At 42.8% G+C, this 19766-nt stretch overlaps 1 protein-coding gene across 1 annotated transcript in view; it reads left to right on the plus strand.

Annotated features, from left to right (window-relative positions):
• The window catches only part of SYN3 (synapsin III), a 195984-nt gene that overhangs the window by 144823 nt on the left and 31395 nt on the right, over positions 1-19766 (plus strand). The window contains exon 7 of the mRNA XM_040062902.1: positions 13291-13353. Within this exon, the coding sequence (XP_039918836.1) occupies positions 13291-13353 (63 nt within the window). The remainder of the gene's footprint in view (positions 1-13290; positions 13354-19766) is intronic.

Here is a 19766-nt window from a genome sequence, read left to right on the forward strand (position 1 = left end):
GAGAAGAGGGTTGCCACCTCTCCACCCTACTGGCCAGACTAGAAGTCCATCAATTGTCCCTCATCAGAGAGGAATGCAAAAACAACTACTTTGTTTATGTTACAAGCATGAGAAACTCCACTACAGAAATGTAAACAATTTAGAAGGCTAACAGAATATGGCAACGCCAGCCTTGCACTACTGCCAGAATACATGCTGGGTGTTGGCCCCACACCCCAAATGGATTTCCACTAAATGACACACTTCCCATAGCCAAGCAAAGCAAAAGCCCTGCCCCAAGCAAGACCCAAAGGGCCAAAGTATCCATTCTCTGCTGGCTTTTGTGGTTGTGTTCACAAAGAGGAAGTGGTGAGGAATACCAGTAGCACTTGTCATTCTTAATGTCATCTAAGTCACTATAAACCCCACTCCCTCCAAAATTCCGGCACAGTTTAAATCTACCCTCCTTATTGCCATATACATTTGCCCAAATGAATTTTAAGGTGCGTGATACAGCTCATCATGCTCATTAACAACATAGACCTCTCTTGCTGGCTATTGCTTCGGAGAAAAGTTCTTGCCACCTGCTGACACTTCCAGGACAGATCAAACTAAGGAGGCTGAAATAGAGGTTATTAAGGTTCAGAGCTGGTTCAGTTTGGACCTGGGTATTTAATTCTTCGTGTTGCTTGTTCCCATCAATAAGCTGCAAGCAAAGGAGAGTGGTAGGACCCAAGGATCAGGGTGCCCATGGGCATCAGCCTCCTGCAACACTCACACTGAATTAAAGCAAATAGCCTGTGCTTCATCCTGTTTAGGCAGCTCCCTAACAATTCACACCTGTTCCATACAGCCATTTCTGTCTTCCTACTGGTTCACTGAAAAATTCTTGCTCACTCTTTCTGTTAACTCAGCATCCTGTCTTGTGTTGAAGTTACAAGCCAGATGTTAGCTTAGCCAGTGATTAATACTTCGAAAAGGTCAGCATTGAATTTCGCTGCCAAGTTCACCCACCTCTCTGGGCAACTCCTTATACATCTCCTCTTGCCTTCATAACATATTTGCAGTTGAAAAATATTAAAACTGCTATACTACTTTATATCTTGAAAGCACATTAAAAAAAATCTTAGGTGCTGGGAAATGTTTTAAGGCTGTGCTTGGAGAAGAAGGACCTGTATAATCCCCCTCTCACATGGACTGCTTGTAGCTCTGAAAATCTATCTCTGGCTCTCTGTGTTCTTTGTGTACCACCTAGTCACCTCTCAATCAGCTCAGTGGATCTAAAGAAGTGAATCCAATATAATTAATGTCATCTTTTGGTGGGGACACAGAAGGTCTACACCAAATTTTACAAATGAAGTGTCCTTATCCTCCCTCAGTCTCAAGCCAGACTTTGTAAGGTTGGACAAGTAGTCTCACTACATTAAACATTAACACTGTCTTTGCCACATACTGCACAGCTTAGCTTGTCCCAGTTCTGTCTGGGCTTCTGTGTGTGCAGCATCACCAAAGAAGCTCTGCTCTTCATCAACAAATGCAGAGTAATCCTTTTTGATAGGTAATATTTTGAAGAATTTGATCTTGGATCCTCTCACATGGAGAAGTACAGTTAGGAGCAGGCAGATTTTGCCTAAGTGTTTTCTTGTTTCTTTTGAAGTAAAAGAGGAAATGTGGGAACCATTTCTAAATTGCCCATGCTCCAGAGTGACAGAAGAAACCCAGAAACAGATAAAGACCGACAGCTGGAACATATTGTGGTACAAGGAAGCAATTAGCTTATGGCATAAAAGAATGAAATCACATATAGAAGTAATTTGTGTCTCCTGGCATTACTTGGTAGCCTGGAAACTTTGGGACAAATGAGGTCTGTGGTCCCAGGCCAGTGCTGGCGTGGCATGGAGATGTGCCACCCTAGGAGGAAGAGTCCCAGCCTGTCCTTAACGACCTCGTCTGAGACCTCACAGATGTGTGGGAAGAGAGAGAGAGAGGAAGGGGTCAGCAGCTTCCCCTTCTCTCTGAGCTTTCCCAGCACTGCTCCAAATTCCTGAAAAAGCTTGCTTCTCCCTGCTGTTGGGACACTTTGAGCCAGCTTTGGTCCATGTTCCCCTGGGACCTCACATCATAAGCTGGGTGACTGGCTACAGCCTCTCTGTTGTCTCTCTACTCTCAGTCAGCCTCAGCTTTGGGCATGAAAGGCCATCTTCATATGGATTGCTTAAAAGTTACATCATTGAGCAATAAAACAGTGAAAATACCTCAGGGTGGGAGAGGAATTTGAGATAAACATTCTTTAGCAGATATTACAAAAGCAAGCATGGGCTCATCAAAATGGATGAGCTGATTCCCATTGCACTCTTTGTGGCCAGAGCTCCAACCCTTACGTGTGCGATGTCGTGCTACCGGGGTGATGAACTCAGGACAGCATTAGCCTCATGAAGTCAGACAGCTGGACTGATGGATGTAATCAAATTTCCTGCCCTGGTTACAGTTTTACCATCCAAAGCTTCAATTTAATCAGTGGTTGTACTCATAGTGGGATTTGTTTCAGGAGGTATCCCATTTACCACTCCCAGTTTCGGAGAACTGGTTAATCCTTCCGTGGGGCAGGGCTCGCATTTCATACCTCATAAACTCCCTGTGTGAGGGTTTAGGAAGAAAGGATAGGGTTTGTCATTAGCACCCTGTGAGCGTGTCTTCACAGCAGGCACAGAGATACCCAACCAGATGGCTTCACTCCATTAACTTTTCACAAGTGGAGACTGAGGTCCAAAACTGTACAGCAGCAGCCAGATCCATGTAGACCAACCCCATGCTCTCTCCCCAGAAAAGTCTGGGAACCGAAACACCCAAACTCTCCCTGCACAGGCCATCTACATGTGACTTTTTTGCCATATCCATCCAGCCCTACATTTTCCAAACTGATGGGCCTGCATCATGATGTGCTTCATGAGCCCATCAGCCCAGAGAATCTCCACACAGTGTCCCACTGAGATTATGGAAAAATTTGCTCTGCACAAAGAATCAGGGCAGTATTTGTGCTTTTGGGATCCCCTTCCACCAAGGACTATCATTAGCCCTGTGTGGTGCAGGATCAGTTTAAAATAATTTCACTTGGAGTACTCCATGGAAATCCCCTGCCAGTCACCCGCCTCACGTGCTTTTTGTTCTGACAATCAACAGGCCTCAAAGAGCAGTCTCAGAAGAGGCCACATCTGTATAGAGTTTAGTTCCATCCCCACAAGTGTTCCCAAACAATGCTAGTGCCAGCCGGAGGTTTGCTGAATGGTATGAGAACCAAAGGCTTTCTTTGTCTTTTCTTCATCCATTAAAACCTCGTGAGTCAAAATTAAGAAGATAGGAGTAGGAGCTTTACCAGGCTGTGGTTTCTCACAAATGCCTAAAGCTAAGTACCAATGAGAAAGTTAAAAAAGAAGTCTGCAACCCATCACCAGAGCAATGCCATAATTAGAGACAAATCCAGTGTGTGTTGCTTTACATTTATGATGCAGACAAACTAATTTAGCTAATTAGGGCTGTCTACAAAATGCATATGAAATAGCACACTGTCCTCAAGGCCCAGTATCAGAGATTCTTGCTGCTGAAATCCAAAAGTACGCAGATAAATAGCATTGACACCTGCTACTCTCTGAGGATGGAATTAGCCAAGCCACTTCTGCATGGGAAGTTTCGAATATTGTCCCACCCACAACTGATGGATGAAAACCAATCAGTTGAGAAGTCTGCAAGGATAAGTGTATATAAAACTCTCTTTGATTTCACAATTAAAGAAACAAAACCAAGAAAAAAAAGAAAAGTCCATTTGGCTTCTCTCATTAAAGCAAGCCTAAACAGTTAAGGTATGATGTATCTTCTTTGAGAAAGCAAACTATTTTCTTTGTCTGTGCAAAGATTTGTTGTTGTTGTTTAAAAGGTACTCCTGCTCCCCTGAAATTTGGTTTGTGTATTTTGATAGTAGCAGTTTGTGCAGCACAGAAACTCTGCAGAGAAGTTCAGCTACTGCGTTACTGAGGTGCTGGCACTACCTCCATGAGAATGAAAGCCCTGACCATAACAGAAGACTTCAGCAACTAGTTCTGCAAAATAATTTAGTGACATGAAGTTTGATGGAAAGACGTAGAATTGTATTAAATAAACAAGCTTTTAAAGAAACCCATCTTTCCAGACTATTTTCAGACTTTGACTGTGCCTGGTTCTACCTCCAACCAGAGTGCCTGGCATGAGGTCCTCTGCTGAACCCAGTGCCCTTCTTTTGGACACATCCCCAGTTGCCTCCATGTGGGTTTCTGCCCGCATTCCAAAAGCCTACCTGGATCCCACAACAACCTCAGTACTGTGCCTGGGAAAAAAACAAATGCCTTCCTGTACTGGGTGTGGACCAACTCACTCACATTTGTCTCATTTATCCCTGAGAAGTGGAGATATTGCTTCAGAGATGAAATCAGCTCAGGTCTCCACCTCTTTTTCCAGTAAAGGGTGACCCCTTTCTCTCTAGACAAACAGGAGTGGGCTCACAGAGACCACAGCATCCTTTGCCACTCCAGGCTTGCCCAAGGTAAAGAAGAGGGTCTATGTATCACTCCAAAAGGAATTTCTCTGCTTCCCGCTTCTTGCCATTCCTGGCTGTTGCAGCCTGCGGTACATCAATGTGTGCTCAGCAGGGGAAAAATGCTGCTGGCCGAGGTGTTGGTTGCGAGATGAAAAAGGCTGATCTGCACAGTGGTTTCTTCTGTCTTCATCTGAATGCTTTCACTTCAGGAACCCCTTCCTTGTTACAGCTGGGAAGGATGTAAACAGAAGCCAGTCCCAGCTGAAAATAACTCTGCCTATGTCCTGTGTGGAGCACGCTTGATCTCCCTTCTGCTTTTTACTGCAAATATCAAACTAGGTTGTCTCTCAGCACTGAGTTCACAGTTAGGAGCACAGGTCACCCACAGTTTCTTACATTTCATTGGGAGCTCTAGTGGGTTTAGCAAACAGGTGGAGCAGGATTGTATCTTTTCTCATGGAATGTGACACAAGAGGGAGACAAATACCCAAGTGGTGCCAGTGTGGACCCATGCCCTTAAAGCCTAGGTAGAAAAATGTATTTCTTAGCTCTTGAGAGATTTGAAGGTTTTGGATATCTCCAAAATCCTCAATAATGAACCATGGAGAAATTAAATGCAGGTCAGAAAAACTTCCCTTTTGCTGTTTGAAACCATTCCATGTCCCATTTGGATTGGGGAAGAAGTTAATTAGTGTTCATTCACTGAATCATTGAAACATGATACTTTCACCTTTCAAAATATAAAATTTTCCCCCTGGGACCTCATTCTCTTTCTCAAGCAATTGCTGAATTTCGAGAGATTGTGAAATACAGCCCTTCCTACAGTTTTTGGCTCCTACTGAAAACATGTAATTTGAAAGTTCCCAAGAAATCTCAAAAGACACAGAGCTGATTCAAACATGGGATACAATGGCTGCCTTTCATGTCCTCAATGTCTCTGACATGAGCCAAAAATTAGTCTGGATAAACACAGTAGATTTTATCTCGAGAAAGAAGCTTGAAACTGTGAAGCACAAGAATTAGGATATAGGAAGAACAGAGTCCATACATGGCCCCTGCCTGCTCTAGGTACCTAAAAAAGACAACACAACCAATTCAGGGTTAAGAGCTGTTGCCAGTGTTTAACTCCATGTGCAGCCTAAGGAGCAGATAAATCCATGGAACAGGATTTACTCCCCACATTTATGTCCCAAAGCACAAAAAGTAGGGGACATATATTTCACTCCAGACCACATTAGCAAAGTATTTGAATTCCTGCATGAGCCTAAGGGCTCAAAAAGCTGAAAATACAATCGGGCTGTAAAATAGAACAAACTCAGCCCATAGCTCAAACATTTCTCATGTGAGGCAATACCTGACTTTCCAGGTCAGCAAGCAAAAGAAATGTGGTGCAAATATCTGTGGCTATAAGCCAAAAAATGACCTGCTGTGAATTCAGTCTGAAAAAGGCGGTGAGTGAAAACTGTCATATTGGAATGGTATGACATCTGGCTACATGAGATAGACCAGTGGTGTGTACGACCAAAATGAAACACTAATGTGGGAGCAAAGATAATACATCATGCAAGATAAGAACTACTCTCCTGTTCAACCCAGTAAGGCAGACAGAGGCTATATTAACAGCAGCAAACCATTCAGTGCCAGGCTCATTCTCCGGCAGCTCTCTCATGGCCCAACCACAGCTGTGCTATCAAGCTCTTCTAGCCTCCAGTGTTCTGTGGGGCATGTCTGCAGACTTATGGTCTTTCCATGTTATACTTGGGAATTGCCTGGGAGAAGCTTATTCATCTTGAAACAGAATATGTCAGGGATTGGTCTAACAATTTAGCAGTATAGGCAAATCAGGGCCAGTAGCTTGCTATGTCATTGTTCTATTTACTTGTATAGATGTGGCATGAGATGCCAGCTGCAGGGTGATAGTTCCTGTAATCCTCATTCTTCTTTATGTCCAAAGTCCCTCCTGAGCCATTAATCAAGATCATTAACTGTGTTTTTAAAAAAGCATTAAAAATGGATCTTTCAAAGAAGTCCACCTGTGAGTGCCTGGTCCTCTGTGCTGCTGTTTCTATAACTTCCAGTGCTGAAGAATGGCAAGAAAGAAGGAGGTGGTGATTCATTGCCCAAATGCTTTCAGGAGCCCAGAGAGTATTTCAAATGTTCCAGTACCCCACAGCCTGTACCAGGCAGCACCCATGGCTCATTGTTCATGCCAGCAACTGACATGGCAATGCCAGCCAAGTCTGCATGCCATCATTGTCACTTACAAGGGCATGAGGTTTACAAGAAAACTTTGGAGCCATTTCTGTGGCAGGATGCAATTTCTCAATGAATGTAATAATAAGCCCAGGACCTGCTTCTCATTTTACACTGACATAAATGCACCTATCTCAGATGTACTACAGAAGGTTGTGAAATCACAACTAAACCCTTGCAGTCATGTGGGGGCCTCCCAGCTTTGCAGTCAGGGCACACAGCTTCACTGTGTGTAAAAGCCAGGGTGAGAACCATATGCACTTTGTCCTTTGATGAGAGAAAAGTACCTGCAGCAGACTGTGTGACAAGATTAGAGACCAGCAGTAACTGGGGCATGATTGGCATCAGTGAGACTTGTTGCAAAATGTTGTTTACCTCTCTGAAGTTTAGGGAAGTTTGTTCTCTCCAAAGAAACCCCATGCCGCCCATTTTGAAATCAGTGAGAAATCAGAGATTCCACACCCCCCCCCCCCCGCCCCCCAAAAAAAAAAAGGACAGTCAAGCCTGCCAAGTGAAGAGAGGTTTGTTGGCCAGTATCTTGTGAACCTCAGGTATTCTTAGAAGAGCAATGGCTTTGAAGACTCCAGCATAAATTCATAAAGCATTTTATTTCCTCTCTGTCTCCTTCTTACATCTTTTACCATAGCTTAGATGCTGCAGTTGACAAGTGTTCACCATCTCTTCCTTTGCAATGTGTTTAGATGTAGGATAGAATTTTCTAATTAGAGAAAAATACAGCAAAAGGCACACAATTCAGGTCAGGAGGAAAAGGAAGCTCAAGAGTTTCTTCTTCTCTTTCACTGCATCCCACAAAAAATATTTGGACAGTTTCTCAACATAAGGAGTTGGGAGAATGCATTCACTCTCCTAGCTAAAAAGGAAAGATAAGAAGCTTCCTTAAAGGCACCACTGCAAAATATCTAAGTGAACATCATGCATTAAGGAATGATAGCAATTTTCTCTGTAGTCATAGATCCTTTAAAAAGCCTGTTTGTGTTTTGATATATGGTAATGGGGATTTATTAACTAGGACTGCTAGATATGTGTGAGAATACAAGCCAACACATACGGTATTTTCGGGATTTTTTGCTGAGCATCGGCTTGTCTGGATATGTTGATATAATTCTCAAACTTGAAGCTCCAAAGGAATGAGAATATCAAATGCCCCCACTTCTATTCTCCACTAGGGGAACCCAAGTATTTCCTGTCTCAAATAAAGAAGTAAAGTAACATTAGAGGTGGAATCAATGACAAAATGTTCCGGTTTGTGCTTACCCCTTTTTACTCACTTCCATGACCCATTCTAACCGCAGCATGTTAGGAGCCCTGAAACACTGATTTGTGGTTTGTTTACTCGAGGATGTGGGGATTAAGTCATGCTGCTGTTGGGGTTTCTTTCTTTTTTTTCTTTAACCTCTCTTTTGTTGTGCTTTTTAAAAACAATGGAAGAATCAAAGGATATTTTTTTACCACCCTGCTGCCATCTCCTCCATCAACTGCCTCACTGCTTCAGATCCCAGCTGTATAATGCTGTCATGATCCAGCTGTCATTGAACTCTTCCTGTCACAAGCATCTCATTGCTCTTCTCATCATACTCCCTATTTACTCCTTTCTCCTTTGCAGATACCTACTCCTCCTCAGGATTTACTTCAACTGTCTTGAAAGCTGTCTTGAGGCTCTCTTACCCCAAATAATGGGTTTTTTTCTTCATTGTGCTCTAATTACAATACGGTAATCAACACACAGGTGTGTGTCTTACAGGAAACCATATCACATACAGCTCTGATCTTGCCATGCCTGGCAAGGCTGGCAGGCAACCAGTGCTGATCTTTAGCTCAAGTTTTGAGTAAGATAGTTCCATAAACACAATGACATCATGTCATGACATCATTATTTTCCAGTAGGTTTGAATCAGCTTGCTTGCTTTTACAGGAAATTAATGTTCACAGCTCCTTTAACTCCTTAAATTGACACCAGGGAAGTGCCACACACATTACTTCCAACATTCAGGTCTCAAGTGCATGAGACCCATCATCCATTAGGTACCCACCCAAAACAGACTTTGTCATCATACAAGTGAAAGCAGCTAAATAAACATAAAAATCAGGTTTAAAGGACAAAAGAAAAATTCAGAATATTATTTCTGGGGGAAGGGTGAAGGCAAAATTACAATCCTGTTTCCTGTGTGGCCTTCTGGCCTGGCTGAAAACCCTGGATGCTATGATAATATGACGCCAATGCCAAGAGACCAAAGTTTAATGATTCCATCTCCCACCACCCCAAATCCCTCCTAATATTAACCATGATCTAATTGCAGCCTGTAGTATTCATTTTAGCATTGATTGGAAGGGTTTTGCAGAAGAAAAAATAGTACTAGAAATTGAAAGTTCATTGTATAAAATGAGCTAGATAATGTGAATTATATGCACAAAACTTCACATAAAAGAAGGAAATCAAGAGATATTCTACTTTGTTCATGGACTACAGCATAGTACAAAAAACCACAAACTTAAAATCAGCATCTCTTTTGAGGGTCTCAGTGAAAGAGAAGAGTCAAAAGCATTGTATTTATGGGTTAGATCAGGTTTCATAGAATCATCAAATGTTAAGGGGTTGGAAGGGATCATCTATCATCTCTACTGCCATGTGCTGAGACATCTCCCACTAGACCAATTTGCTCAAGGCCTGTCCAACCTGGCTTTGAACACTGCCTAAGATTCCTTCCATCAGATCAATTTAGATCCAACTTTCTTCTACTGCTCCACCAGTAAAGAACAGAGAAAATATTCATAAATTTACAAGAAGCACTGAAGCCCTCATTATTTGCTGGAAAGGAGGGGCAGAAGGTAAAGGGGAAAGAGTCACAGTTGACAGCCATGTGTTTTCAAATAAAGGCTAAAGTGTGCATACCAGCACTCATTTTACACACCACTGCCAAAATTGATAAACTGCAAAGTCATCATTGCAGTGACATGACACACGGAGCAGAGTCCTGAAAATCAGGGGCTGAAATGGTGCACTTCGGGCCATCAGTGCTCTAAGTTGGAAATAACTTCCATGACTCTCCCTTCACTGCAACCAAAGACATGGATGAGGTCCTAATTCAGGATTCAAACTGCTGTTTGACTCTTAACAGGCTTCTACACACACCAAGACATTTATGTAATCCTTGGCACCTCAAGGCTTTGTCACAGTCTCTGGGAATTCATTTGTAAGATTTTAATTCAAAGGGTTGGAGTTACACATATGAACTAACACCCCGCATAGGAGCACTGAGCAAGCTGCAGCACTACAGTCCCATCCCAAAGCCTGGCAACCTCATCTATAACAGTCCTGCCAACAGTTTATGCACATTTTAAAATGATTGAAGTGTTTTTCACTATTTTTCCGAGAAAAGAGCCCCTGCAACACATAGAAAGACACAGACATATGTCTTTGCATGATTTCAGTAAAAACATACTTTTCTTATTAAAATGTAGTGCTATTCTGTGATTATAATAATCTTCTTTCCTGGGAAATTTATGACTCAGCATGTATAAATACTCATCTCAGAGGTCTGCCCTTGTGGGGGCTTTGGCCACCTGCAGAACTTCTCACTGTGTTCGTATGTGAATTGCATCAGAGTTGTGCGTATAATAGATTCTCCCTTATTTTGGCTTCCCTATCCATCTGGGTGCTTGCCAAATATTCTGGCTGGCCACCTTATCAGCAACAAAAATGGGACTTGAGTCCCAGCAAGACTCTGCTGGAAGCTGAAGGTCTCCTTGTTGACTGCAGTGGCATTCAAGCACTTCCACCATTTCAGCAAGGGCTTTCCAGTGGGTGGTTGTGGACTTTGGTTGCTTTAGTTCTGTGGACTGTGGAGAGCTTTTGATTATGCTTAACTTCAGCACAGACTAAGGGGACTCCACTGTCACTAGAAAAACTCATTTTATAATGCAGCTTAGTGCATGTGCCATGCTCTCTTCTTGGTTCCTCCATAAGGCAGGTTCATGTACGTGGAAATCTGGTGGGTTTTCAGCGGCAGAGGCAGATTCCTGGTTAACCATGCACCAGCATTTCTCTGGAGCCACAGCTTTCCCAGCAAGGCTACCGCATGTTTGCAGTCTGGGTCTGTCTCACCTCAAGCCCCAGGGGCTATGCCTAGGCCAAGCCACATGTGAACCCAACATGCCCTGACACCAGCTGGTCACCCCCACTTGGGATGAGATCAAGCCCTAGTAAGAAAGCTGAGCTCACGTATCCAAGAAACAAAGAGAAAGAGAGAAATTTGCCCAGCACATTGTCATTGCCGGTGGTATTTTCCAGACTAACAGTAAACTTGGGTTGTTTACTGGATCTCAAACTTTCTTTGCATGTATACAGGAAAACAGATGCTTCCCACTCCCGGGCCCCATGCCCAAGCAGGCTCTCTCAGCAACATCATAGTCAGGGGACATAGAACAGGGCAGCAGGGACATTGCTTCCTGCTTCTGTCTGCTTTGAGCTGGAGATAGAGCATTATCTATCCCACACACTTCTCTGGCCTCTTTGCCAGGGTATCAGGCGGGCTCACAGCATGCAGTTTGTTTTTCCTGCTCCGTAGGAACAGCTGCTGCTTCTGCTCCCAAACAAGGAACACAGGCCAGGGCTTCCAAGCACTTTGGCTCAAACAGGGCGCATGGGGCAGAGATGGGAGAGCTGGGAAGTGAGCCACATCTCCCAGAGCCTGAGCAGGTGGGTGCTCCAGCTACTAGGTTACCTTTCATCTTCCAGCATTGAAGGCCTGGCTTGGTCCATTCAGAGCCCTGTCTTCAGTAAGCCTCAGGTGCAGTCCTTCAATTGATCCATTAATGCTAGCAGAAGTTGAATTTCAGGCTCTTACAATGAATTAAGGAGGCAAAGGTGAAATAGAGTACAAACTCATGTGCCTGGACATATTACTTAACCATTTGACTTCATGATGGCCACCTATCAGTCTCTTGCTTCTTCTTTTGAAGCAGTAGTGCTGGTCCCTGTCTGTGCCAGGACCGTGATTTATTGTGCCCTTCTGTGGTCCAAAGAAGATCTTTCTTCAGCTTTCTGCCTGAAGAAAGTGACACAAGCTGCTTGAGGACGTGATACACTCACTGTTCCCCTCTCCTGTGACACTTCTTTATATAAGCAGCTGAATAGCAAAACATATCAGTGTTCATTACTAATTTTGTTATTTATAGTGAGCTGCCACAGATGGAGACTGCAGCACCATTCTATCTTTAGGGCGTAGTGCCTGCCTGTCCATACAGACAATTGGTAATTAGCACAAGAACAAGTTGTTTATCTATTCTCAAACTTAAATAAATAGGAGACCCATTTATGCATCAAAGTTCAACTGGCTCCCTTTGCCAGATCTCCAGGTTAAATGCTTAATGAATAGAGCACATCGCTTTGGGCTCTAAAGTAAAGATAAAAGTGTCTTTAAAGGAAATGAAATATGCAATAAAAAATAACCAGCTATATACTGAACAAATACCACTTGGATCACAAGTATCATAAGCACAAGACAAGGTCACAGAGGTGCCAAGCAGAGGTGTAGAAATGGGTAAACCAGTACATAGGGGAACTGTAGTGCATATATCCTACATACTCATGACGTGCACTTCCTATCAGTACAGCCACCCAGCTCTGAGCTGATCGCTCCAAGTGAATCCTTGCATGAGCATGAAGCTGGAGAAGAAAAGGCAGAGAGGGTACTTGCAGTACTTCAAGTAAAATCCCACATGTGCTCTAAGATGACCTTGTATGCCTTGGGTGGCAGGACCCTTCCCAACAGAAACACCACACAAGCCAGGCAGAACAAATTACTTTTGTTGTTGTTTTTGTTGTTGTTGCTGATTCCAATCCTTCTTTGTTTTCTTTTATTCACTCTACCCACCCCTGAAGGTAGAGAAGGACAGGCTTTATGCATAGATGAACTCTGTGAGTTGCACCTAAGGGCTGGCGCCACTTCCTACTCTCCTTGTCCCCCCACCCTCCCTGTGGATGGGAGGAGTGCACTATTAAGGCCAAAGCAGTCTGTGTGGAAAAGAACAAAAAATCCTTGTCTTTCTCACCATTCGGATGTTTTCAGCATCTGAAAGTGTTCACTTACTCAAGCTTGGAAGGGCAAGTGTTTTACATGCATATGGGTATACACAAATCCTTATGTACAGGGTGGGAAAACTGCTATCACACAGCAGATGTGGGTCAGATTAGAGGAATTCTGCCAGGCCTCCATTTTCAATCATATGGAATCCAGTAAAGTGCTATTTGCTCACTGCCCAGCCATCCAGACAAAGTTTATTTGGCCTTTTTATTGTCCAGTTTACAGCATTCAGGAAGGGGGTAAAAGCTACTAAATGAAAGAAAATGATTCCAAATACAGTGGCTGGGGAGAAAAAAAACAAAACAAAACAAAACAAGGGAAAAAAAAAAAAAACCACAAAAACCAAAAAAACACACCTAATGAAAGGGTACTTCTTTTGTATTTCAGCTCACAACTCCAAATTTTCCTGTAGTGGTCAAGCTGGGACATGCTCATTCTGGAATGGGGAAGGTAAGTAAAAGAAAAAAAAAAGTGTGTGTGTGTGTGTGTGTGTATATATATATATATATATCTGGAAGCAGATACATATGTGGCACAGCATTCCTGTGATTACATATGGCATGTGACCAGCCAGACAAGGGGTTAAACGTCCCCACAACCTATCAGGGTTGCACTGGCTGTTCCTGTGGGAGAAAAGGCCTTTTTCCGCTGTCACGCACTTGGAGACAGGCAGTGGGATTGGGCTAGAGGCTGTCTGGGATAAGGGAAGGGGGGGTTGGTGAAGCGTGGGGGAAAAGCTGCCTGGGCTGAAGTCATTAGGCTTGTCTTTTATACATTTTCTCTTCTCCTGAAAGTGGTAGTGTTGTTTATTCAAGCACCTGTAAAGTGCAGCTATACCCCATAGCACTCACAACGAGGAGCTGAGGCACTGGGCTTCTTGAGTGCATTATGATGACGTTATTTAAAAAACAGGAGCCCTTCAGTTATTTTTTTTCCTCCTTGCAAGGAGGAACAAGACCTTACAAAGCAGAGTGGCTGGTTGCCTGCCAAGGAATCCTGAAAAACAGTTCACTACCCAGAAGGACCTGTTTGTTTTTCCCAGGCTCTCTGGGATCTTTATTCTTCCAGTGAACTAGCAGCCCCTGTTTCTTGGGGTGACTGGGCTCCCCTTTCAGTGAGGCATCACCAGCATGTTCCTGCTGCACTTCAGTCTCCTCTTTCTTGCCTATATCTTTTCAAAAGGCATCCCCTATCTGTCTAAAATTTGACTTGTTCAGAAGTACAAAATTGAGCTATCATCTCTGAATCCAAAAGAGCGGTACATGAACTCGTAACTGATATGCCTGTCACAGTGCCTCCCTAGAGCAGACAGACCTTCTCCCGGCCTCACACTTTACCTGAAAAATATATATAGTCACACCACTTTTAAACTTGGTACAGTTTGTTTGCTTATGCTCTGGAAACAGAAGCCCTTTCTGGCTTGCTGGATTGCACATGGAAGATCTAATAATCTTTCTTGCTTTGGTTGCAATGTTCCCTTGTCTGGATGGTAGCTGCAGGGGAGGAAGTGGGCACAAATCCCTGTGCCAGTGGTGGAGTTGGCTTTCAGCATCAAGGAAGAAACATGTAAATAAGCAGGAAATGTTGGTTAATATATTTGTGCTGCCTATGTTAAGCAGGCAGAGTTGTCATTGAATTAGAGTGTGTGCAGACAGCCTAGAGGTGCTTGTAGGGAGCCACTAACTTTTTCCTAGGAAGGATTTCATTAGCAAAAACCAACCAGGACAAACCAGGAGGAAAACCTCTGCCTTGAGACCCTGCAAGCCTGCATGTCTCTGACTGCTCTGCCATTTCATCTGTAATGCAGAGAGGGCTTCGTGTGTCCCATGAAGCAAGGATCCTTAATGGCTACAGAAATGAGGGCAGAATCAGAGTAGAGTACTCCAATCTTAACAGTATTTCCAGACAAAACTCTCAGCAAAACATTTAGCTTTTGTCTTCTGCACCACACACCAGATCTTCTTCCACCTCATACTTTCCCTACCATTTTATTCTTTAATTATGTTGATTTTTGCTGTCACAAGTTACAGAGGAAGAGAGTTTCTGTTCAGGTTCCTGGCACAATTGTACTCAGAGGTACAAGGAGGGTATGTAGGAAGTCATTCCAGATAAATAAAGATAGGCTAGCAGCCAGCATCTTAGAAGAAAGAACTGGTCTGAGGCCAAGTTTACTTTAGTCCGTTATGAAATTGGTGACTACTAGCAAAGTCTGGATGTGCATTTGGGCACTGAGTTTCAACACTGCTCTGTTCAGTAGCTGGGGAAGGTACAGGAAGCAAGGGTTGTTGACCTTATGGTTTTAGTTTGGGCCCTTCTCCAGACACAAGCAGCCTGAAGGAAAGTTGAGACTGATTAAATTTTCTCTCTTCAGTCTCACGGCAAAAAGAGAAGAGAGAAAGATAAAATAAAGAATAAATCGGTTGGTTGAAAAGACAAGTAACAAGAATTTGTTTCATGCTTTTTTTGAAACATTAGCATTCAAGCCCAAGCAGGAATGACAAAAGAAACCACAGAAAATATCAGAAGAAATACAGAGAAGCGGAACTGTGGATATACTACAAAAGTTACACCTACCGATAAAAAAAAGCAAACCTACAATAAAGTAATGCAGAAGGGGGAAGTTCCCAGGAGACATGATGGTGTTTTTAACCATCATAACGCAAAAACATTAGATTAGATTAGATTAGATTAGATTAGATTAGATTAGATTAGATTAAGCTAAATTATTTCCTTGCACTGGTCTTCAGAAGTAGAGGTGATAGCAGGAAATAGCAGGTCTTTAGCTATACAATATAGATAATATGAAAAGAGAGAGGCTTGCTTTTGGTTTGATGTGTGCAACAAAGTAAATGTTAATAAAGCACCTGCACCAGGTCATGTTTTGTATTAAACCAGTGACCGGAGAAACAGGATAGAATAACCAATGTATTAGCCAAAGTACACATGTGAGTATTAAAATAGTACTTACTGCAACAAATGATGCCAATATAGTGAGCCACATATTTACACCTGCAATTGGTGCTTTAAAGGACGTGAGCATTCAGGTTACAGTGTTATTGCCAACAGAAATTGTCAAGGAAGTACTTACATTTTTTTTTGTTATTAATGATAAAATCATATGTAATGGGAGGCACCAACACGTAGAAGAATGAGCAAAGATGGGAAGTCCAGGCACTGTTATTCTTTATTTGTCTGAGGCAGTGGTCAGAAGCCAGAAAAATTCTGGATGCAGAAAATGCATCTTCCCCGAAGAGCTCCACCATCTGCTTTCAGGGAGATTTGTGTCATTTCACAGTTTCCTTCAGTTTTGCTGTGTTACAAACTAGAGGAATTATAATGATTACCTGATACTTATTGCTAATTCATGTTCATAACGTTCTTGACAGTGTAAGTGCTGAGTGTTTATTATTTTGCAATAATTGCTAGAAGGAGTATAATCATAATAGACTTTCATTTTCACATATTGTTTGTTTTGACATAATTTTAACAAAATTCACTCACCACATTTTTAATCAGAGGGCTGAACAAAGAATCCTCAAAGCTGAAATGAAAAATAACCGCATTAGGGATTGTATAAAATAGGCAGTATTGACTGCCTTCCACTTAAGGGTGGGTCAACACAATTGTCTTTAGCTTGGGAGAAGAACAGCTATTATTCACGATCAGAACCAAAAGGGGGGGCAGTATACCATTCATGAAAGAAATGCTCTTGCCAAGTGATGTGTGCATTTGAAGTGCACATGGAGATGGAGAAAACAAATTTGCAATAAAAGGCATTTTTTAAAAATTTTTATTGAGAAATGCAGAAACAACAGCCTCTCTATTGACTTGAACAGAGACACCAGTAATAGCCTTCATCCAGGAACAGACAATCTCCTAATCTAAAAACAGAACACATGCCCTTCACTCCCTCCCATGATCATCATTATCCTCCTTCCAAAATTTGGAATCACATCATATTTCAGTGGCACTGGAAGATTGTAATAAGTGCTCTCTGTTCTGCTGGGCTTGTGCAGTCTTGATACAAATAAAATATTTGTAGAAATACTGCTTAGACTGTTTACAATGGAGTCAGCAGAGAGGGACCTTTCTCATGTTGCGTTTTAGTTGTCCAGACTCACAGGATCAACAGTACTTCCAGGGGAACCATGGATGGACACTGAGAGATGTCTTTCCATGTGCAGAACAGAACTGCTGTTAACCCAGCAGCTCCTTAGAGGTCAAGGCATTTTAAAGCATTGTGCAGTTTGAACCTAGCTACCCCAGAAATGATTGGGGGCCTCTGTTGAACAGGGAGAGCACTGCAGTGAGAAAGGAATAACACTTCTTCCTGACTCCGGATCTCATAATGCCAGAGCCCATGGAAAAGAATAAGGCTCTGAGTGTGTTAGTATTTGCCATTTGTGTGTTAACATGACCCTAAAGTGCCCTAGGAACAGAGCCCAGTACTGCAAATTCACTCAAAGAGCCTCTTCACCTCTTCCTGATCAGATTATGAGAAGGAAACAACTGCCAGATCTACAAAGAGAGGAAAACCACTATCTGTTCACGTGACTTTACATATATTTATACCAATTATATCTATATATATGTATATTTTGCTACTCCTACTTTACTTTTAGACCTCTCTAATTAGGTCAGTTTAAGAGTCACCTCCTATCCCCTCCTGCCCCATAATTATGAAAACACCTTCCCAGTACAAATCCCGGTTCAGATGAATTTATTACATTGTAGAAGAAAAACTTGTTGTTCATAATAATATGGTCAGAGTTATTTTCTCTCTTACTGGATGGGAAAGATTTCTCTGCTTCTTTTTTTTTTTTTTTTTTCCTGGTATAAATATAGCACAAACTAAACAGAGCCACTCTGTAATGTAAAAATACTGCAAGGTTTTTATCAGGAAGGACAGCTCGTCACCTTGTCTCTCTCAGGACTGGAAATAGAATGTTCCAAAAGTGAGAGCTTTGAAAATCCAGTGTGCTAAAGAGGAAAGGAAGGGAAAGGGCTGCCTCAGTTTGTCAAGGAACAAATATTTTCTTTTAGAAAAGACAAATAATGACTTGACATGTAACATTCATTCACAGCAGAGCAGCGCAATCACTGCATTCTCACTGACTCATGAGTGAGGATGTTCCAAATGTCTTGAAAATAGAAAAAAAATCCCCTTTTCTTGCACATCAGTCTGGAAGCTTTTGCTGGACACAGGAAACTGTGACTGACCCAAGGCACCAAGGACCACAACAGCCAGGACCTGGGCTCTGTATTGGGAAGGTTCAATGCATTAAAGGCAGCAGATGGGGAACTTCAATGTGAGGATAATAATGAAATGCAAACGCCATTGTGACTTCAAAGTTAGGCCTAAACTGATTGTGTGTCGGTTGGATTGGGTATTTTCTGAGAAGGAGAGCATAAGTTGGGGTAGAGGAAAGGAGAGGTTCAGGAAACCATCTGCACAAAACTGTTCCTGAAGACCCACTATCCCAAGATGGTAGGGTCTCTACAGAAAGGCTGAGAGCAAGTCGAGATGGACAAAAAATCACAAACTTTGTGTGGCTGCACCATTTCCACTAGAGGAAAACACTCAGACAGTGCATTTTCACAAGCCCACCAAGAGTTAGTTAAACATCACATTGCCAAGTCCAGCCCTGGCTCAGCCTTCGGCACTCACCTCCCAGCTGAACCTGGCTCTAACCTCATTCTGGACTCAGAAAGTGCTTCTGCAAGTTATCTCCAAAGAGATGTGTGTTTAGCCTGTAGGGCAGAGTTAACCTCAAAGGCAGAGTTCACACTGGATGACGCTCAAGAAAGACAAAGCTAGGGCAGTCCTAGCAGACTAAGATAATTATGACACTTTGGCTAACCGATTATTTTTTCATGTGGCCACATAATGAAAGCAAAAGGGGACTGCAAAGCAATACCTTGCAGTGCTTAGGCTAAAGATGAGGGAGGAGAGCTGCAGCTGTGGGACCCTGGTGTCCAGGAACATCTGGGATGTGCAAGAGGTAGCAGATTAGGGAACTGTGAGACAGAGGAAGCAGAAGTTTTGTCCCAGATAGATCCCTCACTGGAGGAACCTGTGCTCAAACAGATCTCAGGTGTGGTTCAGACTGCCCAGGAAATTGCCACAGTGGAGTTTTAACTCTGCCAGAACTGATCCAAAATCCTGCCTTGCAAGAAAGGCCTCAAAACAAGGTCTGCAACAGGAATGGAGCAGAATGTTTCTTTATGACCTGCCCCTTGGACTGCTCTCCAGCCAAAGGCAAAAAGATCAGTGCTTCTCAGGAAGGCTGAGGATGGCAACTGGTAATGGATGCAGGTCATGTAGGCTCTGAGATGCCACCACAGGGCAAAGGGATGTTTACATCTCTGTAAGCATGTCCCCAGCAATCCAGCCAGACTCCCCTTTCCAACAGGGAGCATGCTAGGGCATCACTAGTGCCTGGGTTAGAGAAGAGAGACAGAAGGGAAGGAGGAACTTTCTTACTCAGAAAAGGCATTTGTCAACACACTGGCCCAAACCCTTCTTAATAGGCCACTAAAATGCTACAGCAAACAGCAGCTTAAGGCTTCAGAATGAGGCTATTGCTGCTCAAACAGGCAGCACAGCTAAGCAAACAGGCTGCCAGGGCAGGGGCTATGTTTGTACTCACTGTTTGCACACCTCTATGCAGTTAATGGGATACAGCATTTATCCTAAGAAGGTTGCAAAATAAAAGAAGGGGGGGGATAGGAATGGATTCCTGTTGGTTTCTTTTCAATTTCTTTTATCAGCTTCATGTGTTGGCCAACCTACCATTTTAGAAGACAGATTTGTCTCTTGTTAGGTAAGTTGTTAACTTTGCTCTGGATTGATTTTTAATGGT

Source organism: Hirundo rustica, chromosome 4 (genome assembly GCF_015227805.2).
Source record: "Hirundo rustica isolate bHirRus1 chromosome 4, bHirRus1.pri.v3, whole genome shotgun sequence".
NCBI classification, from domain to species: Eukaryota; Metazoa; Chordata; class Aves; order Passeriformes; family Hirundinidae; genus Hirundo; species Hirundo rustica.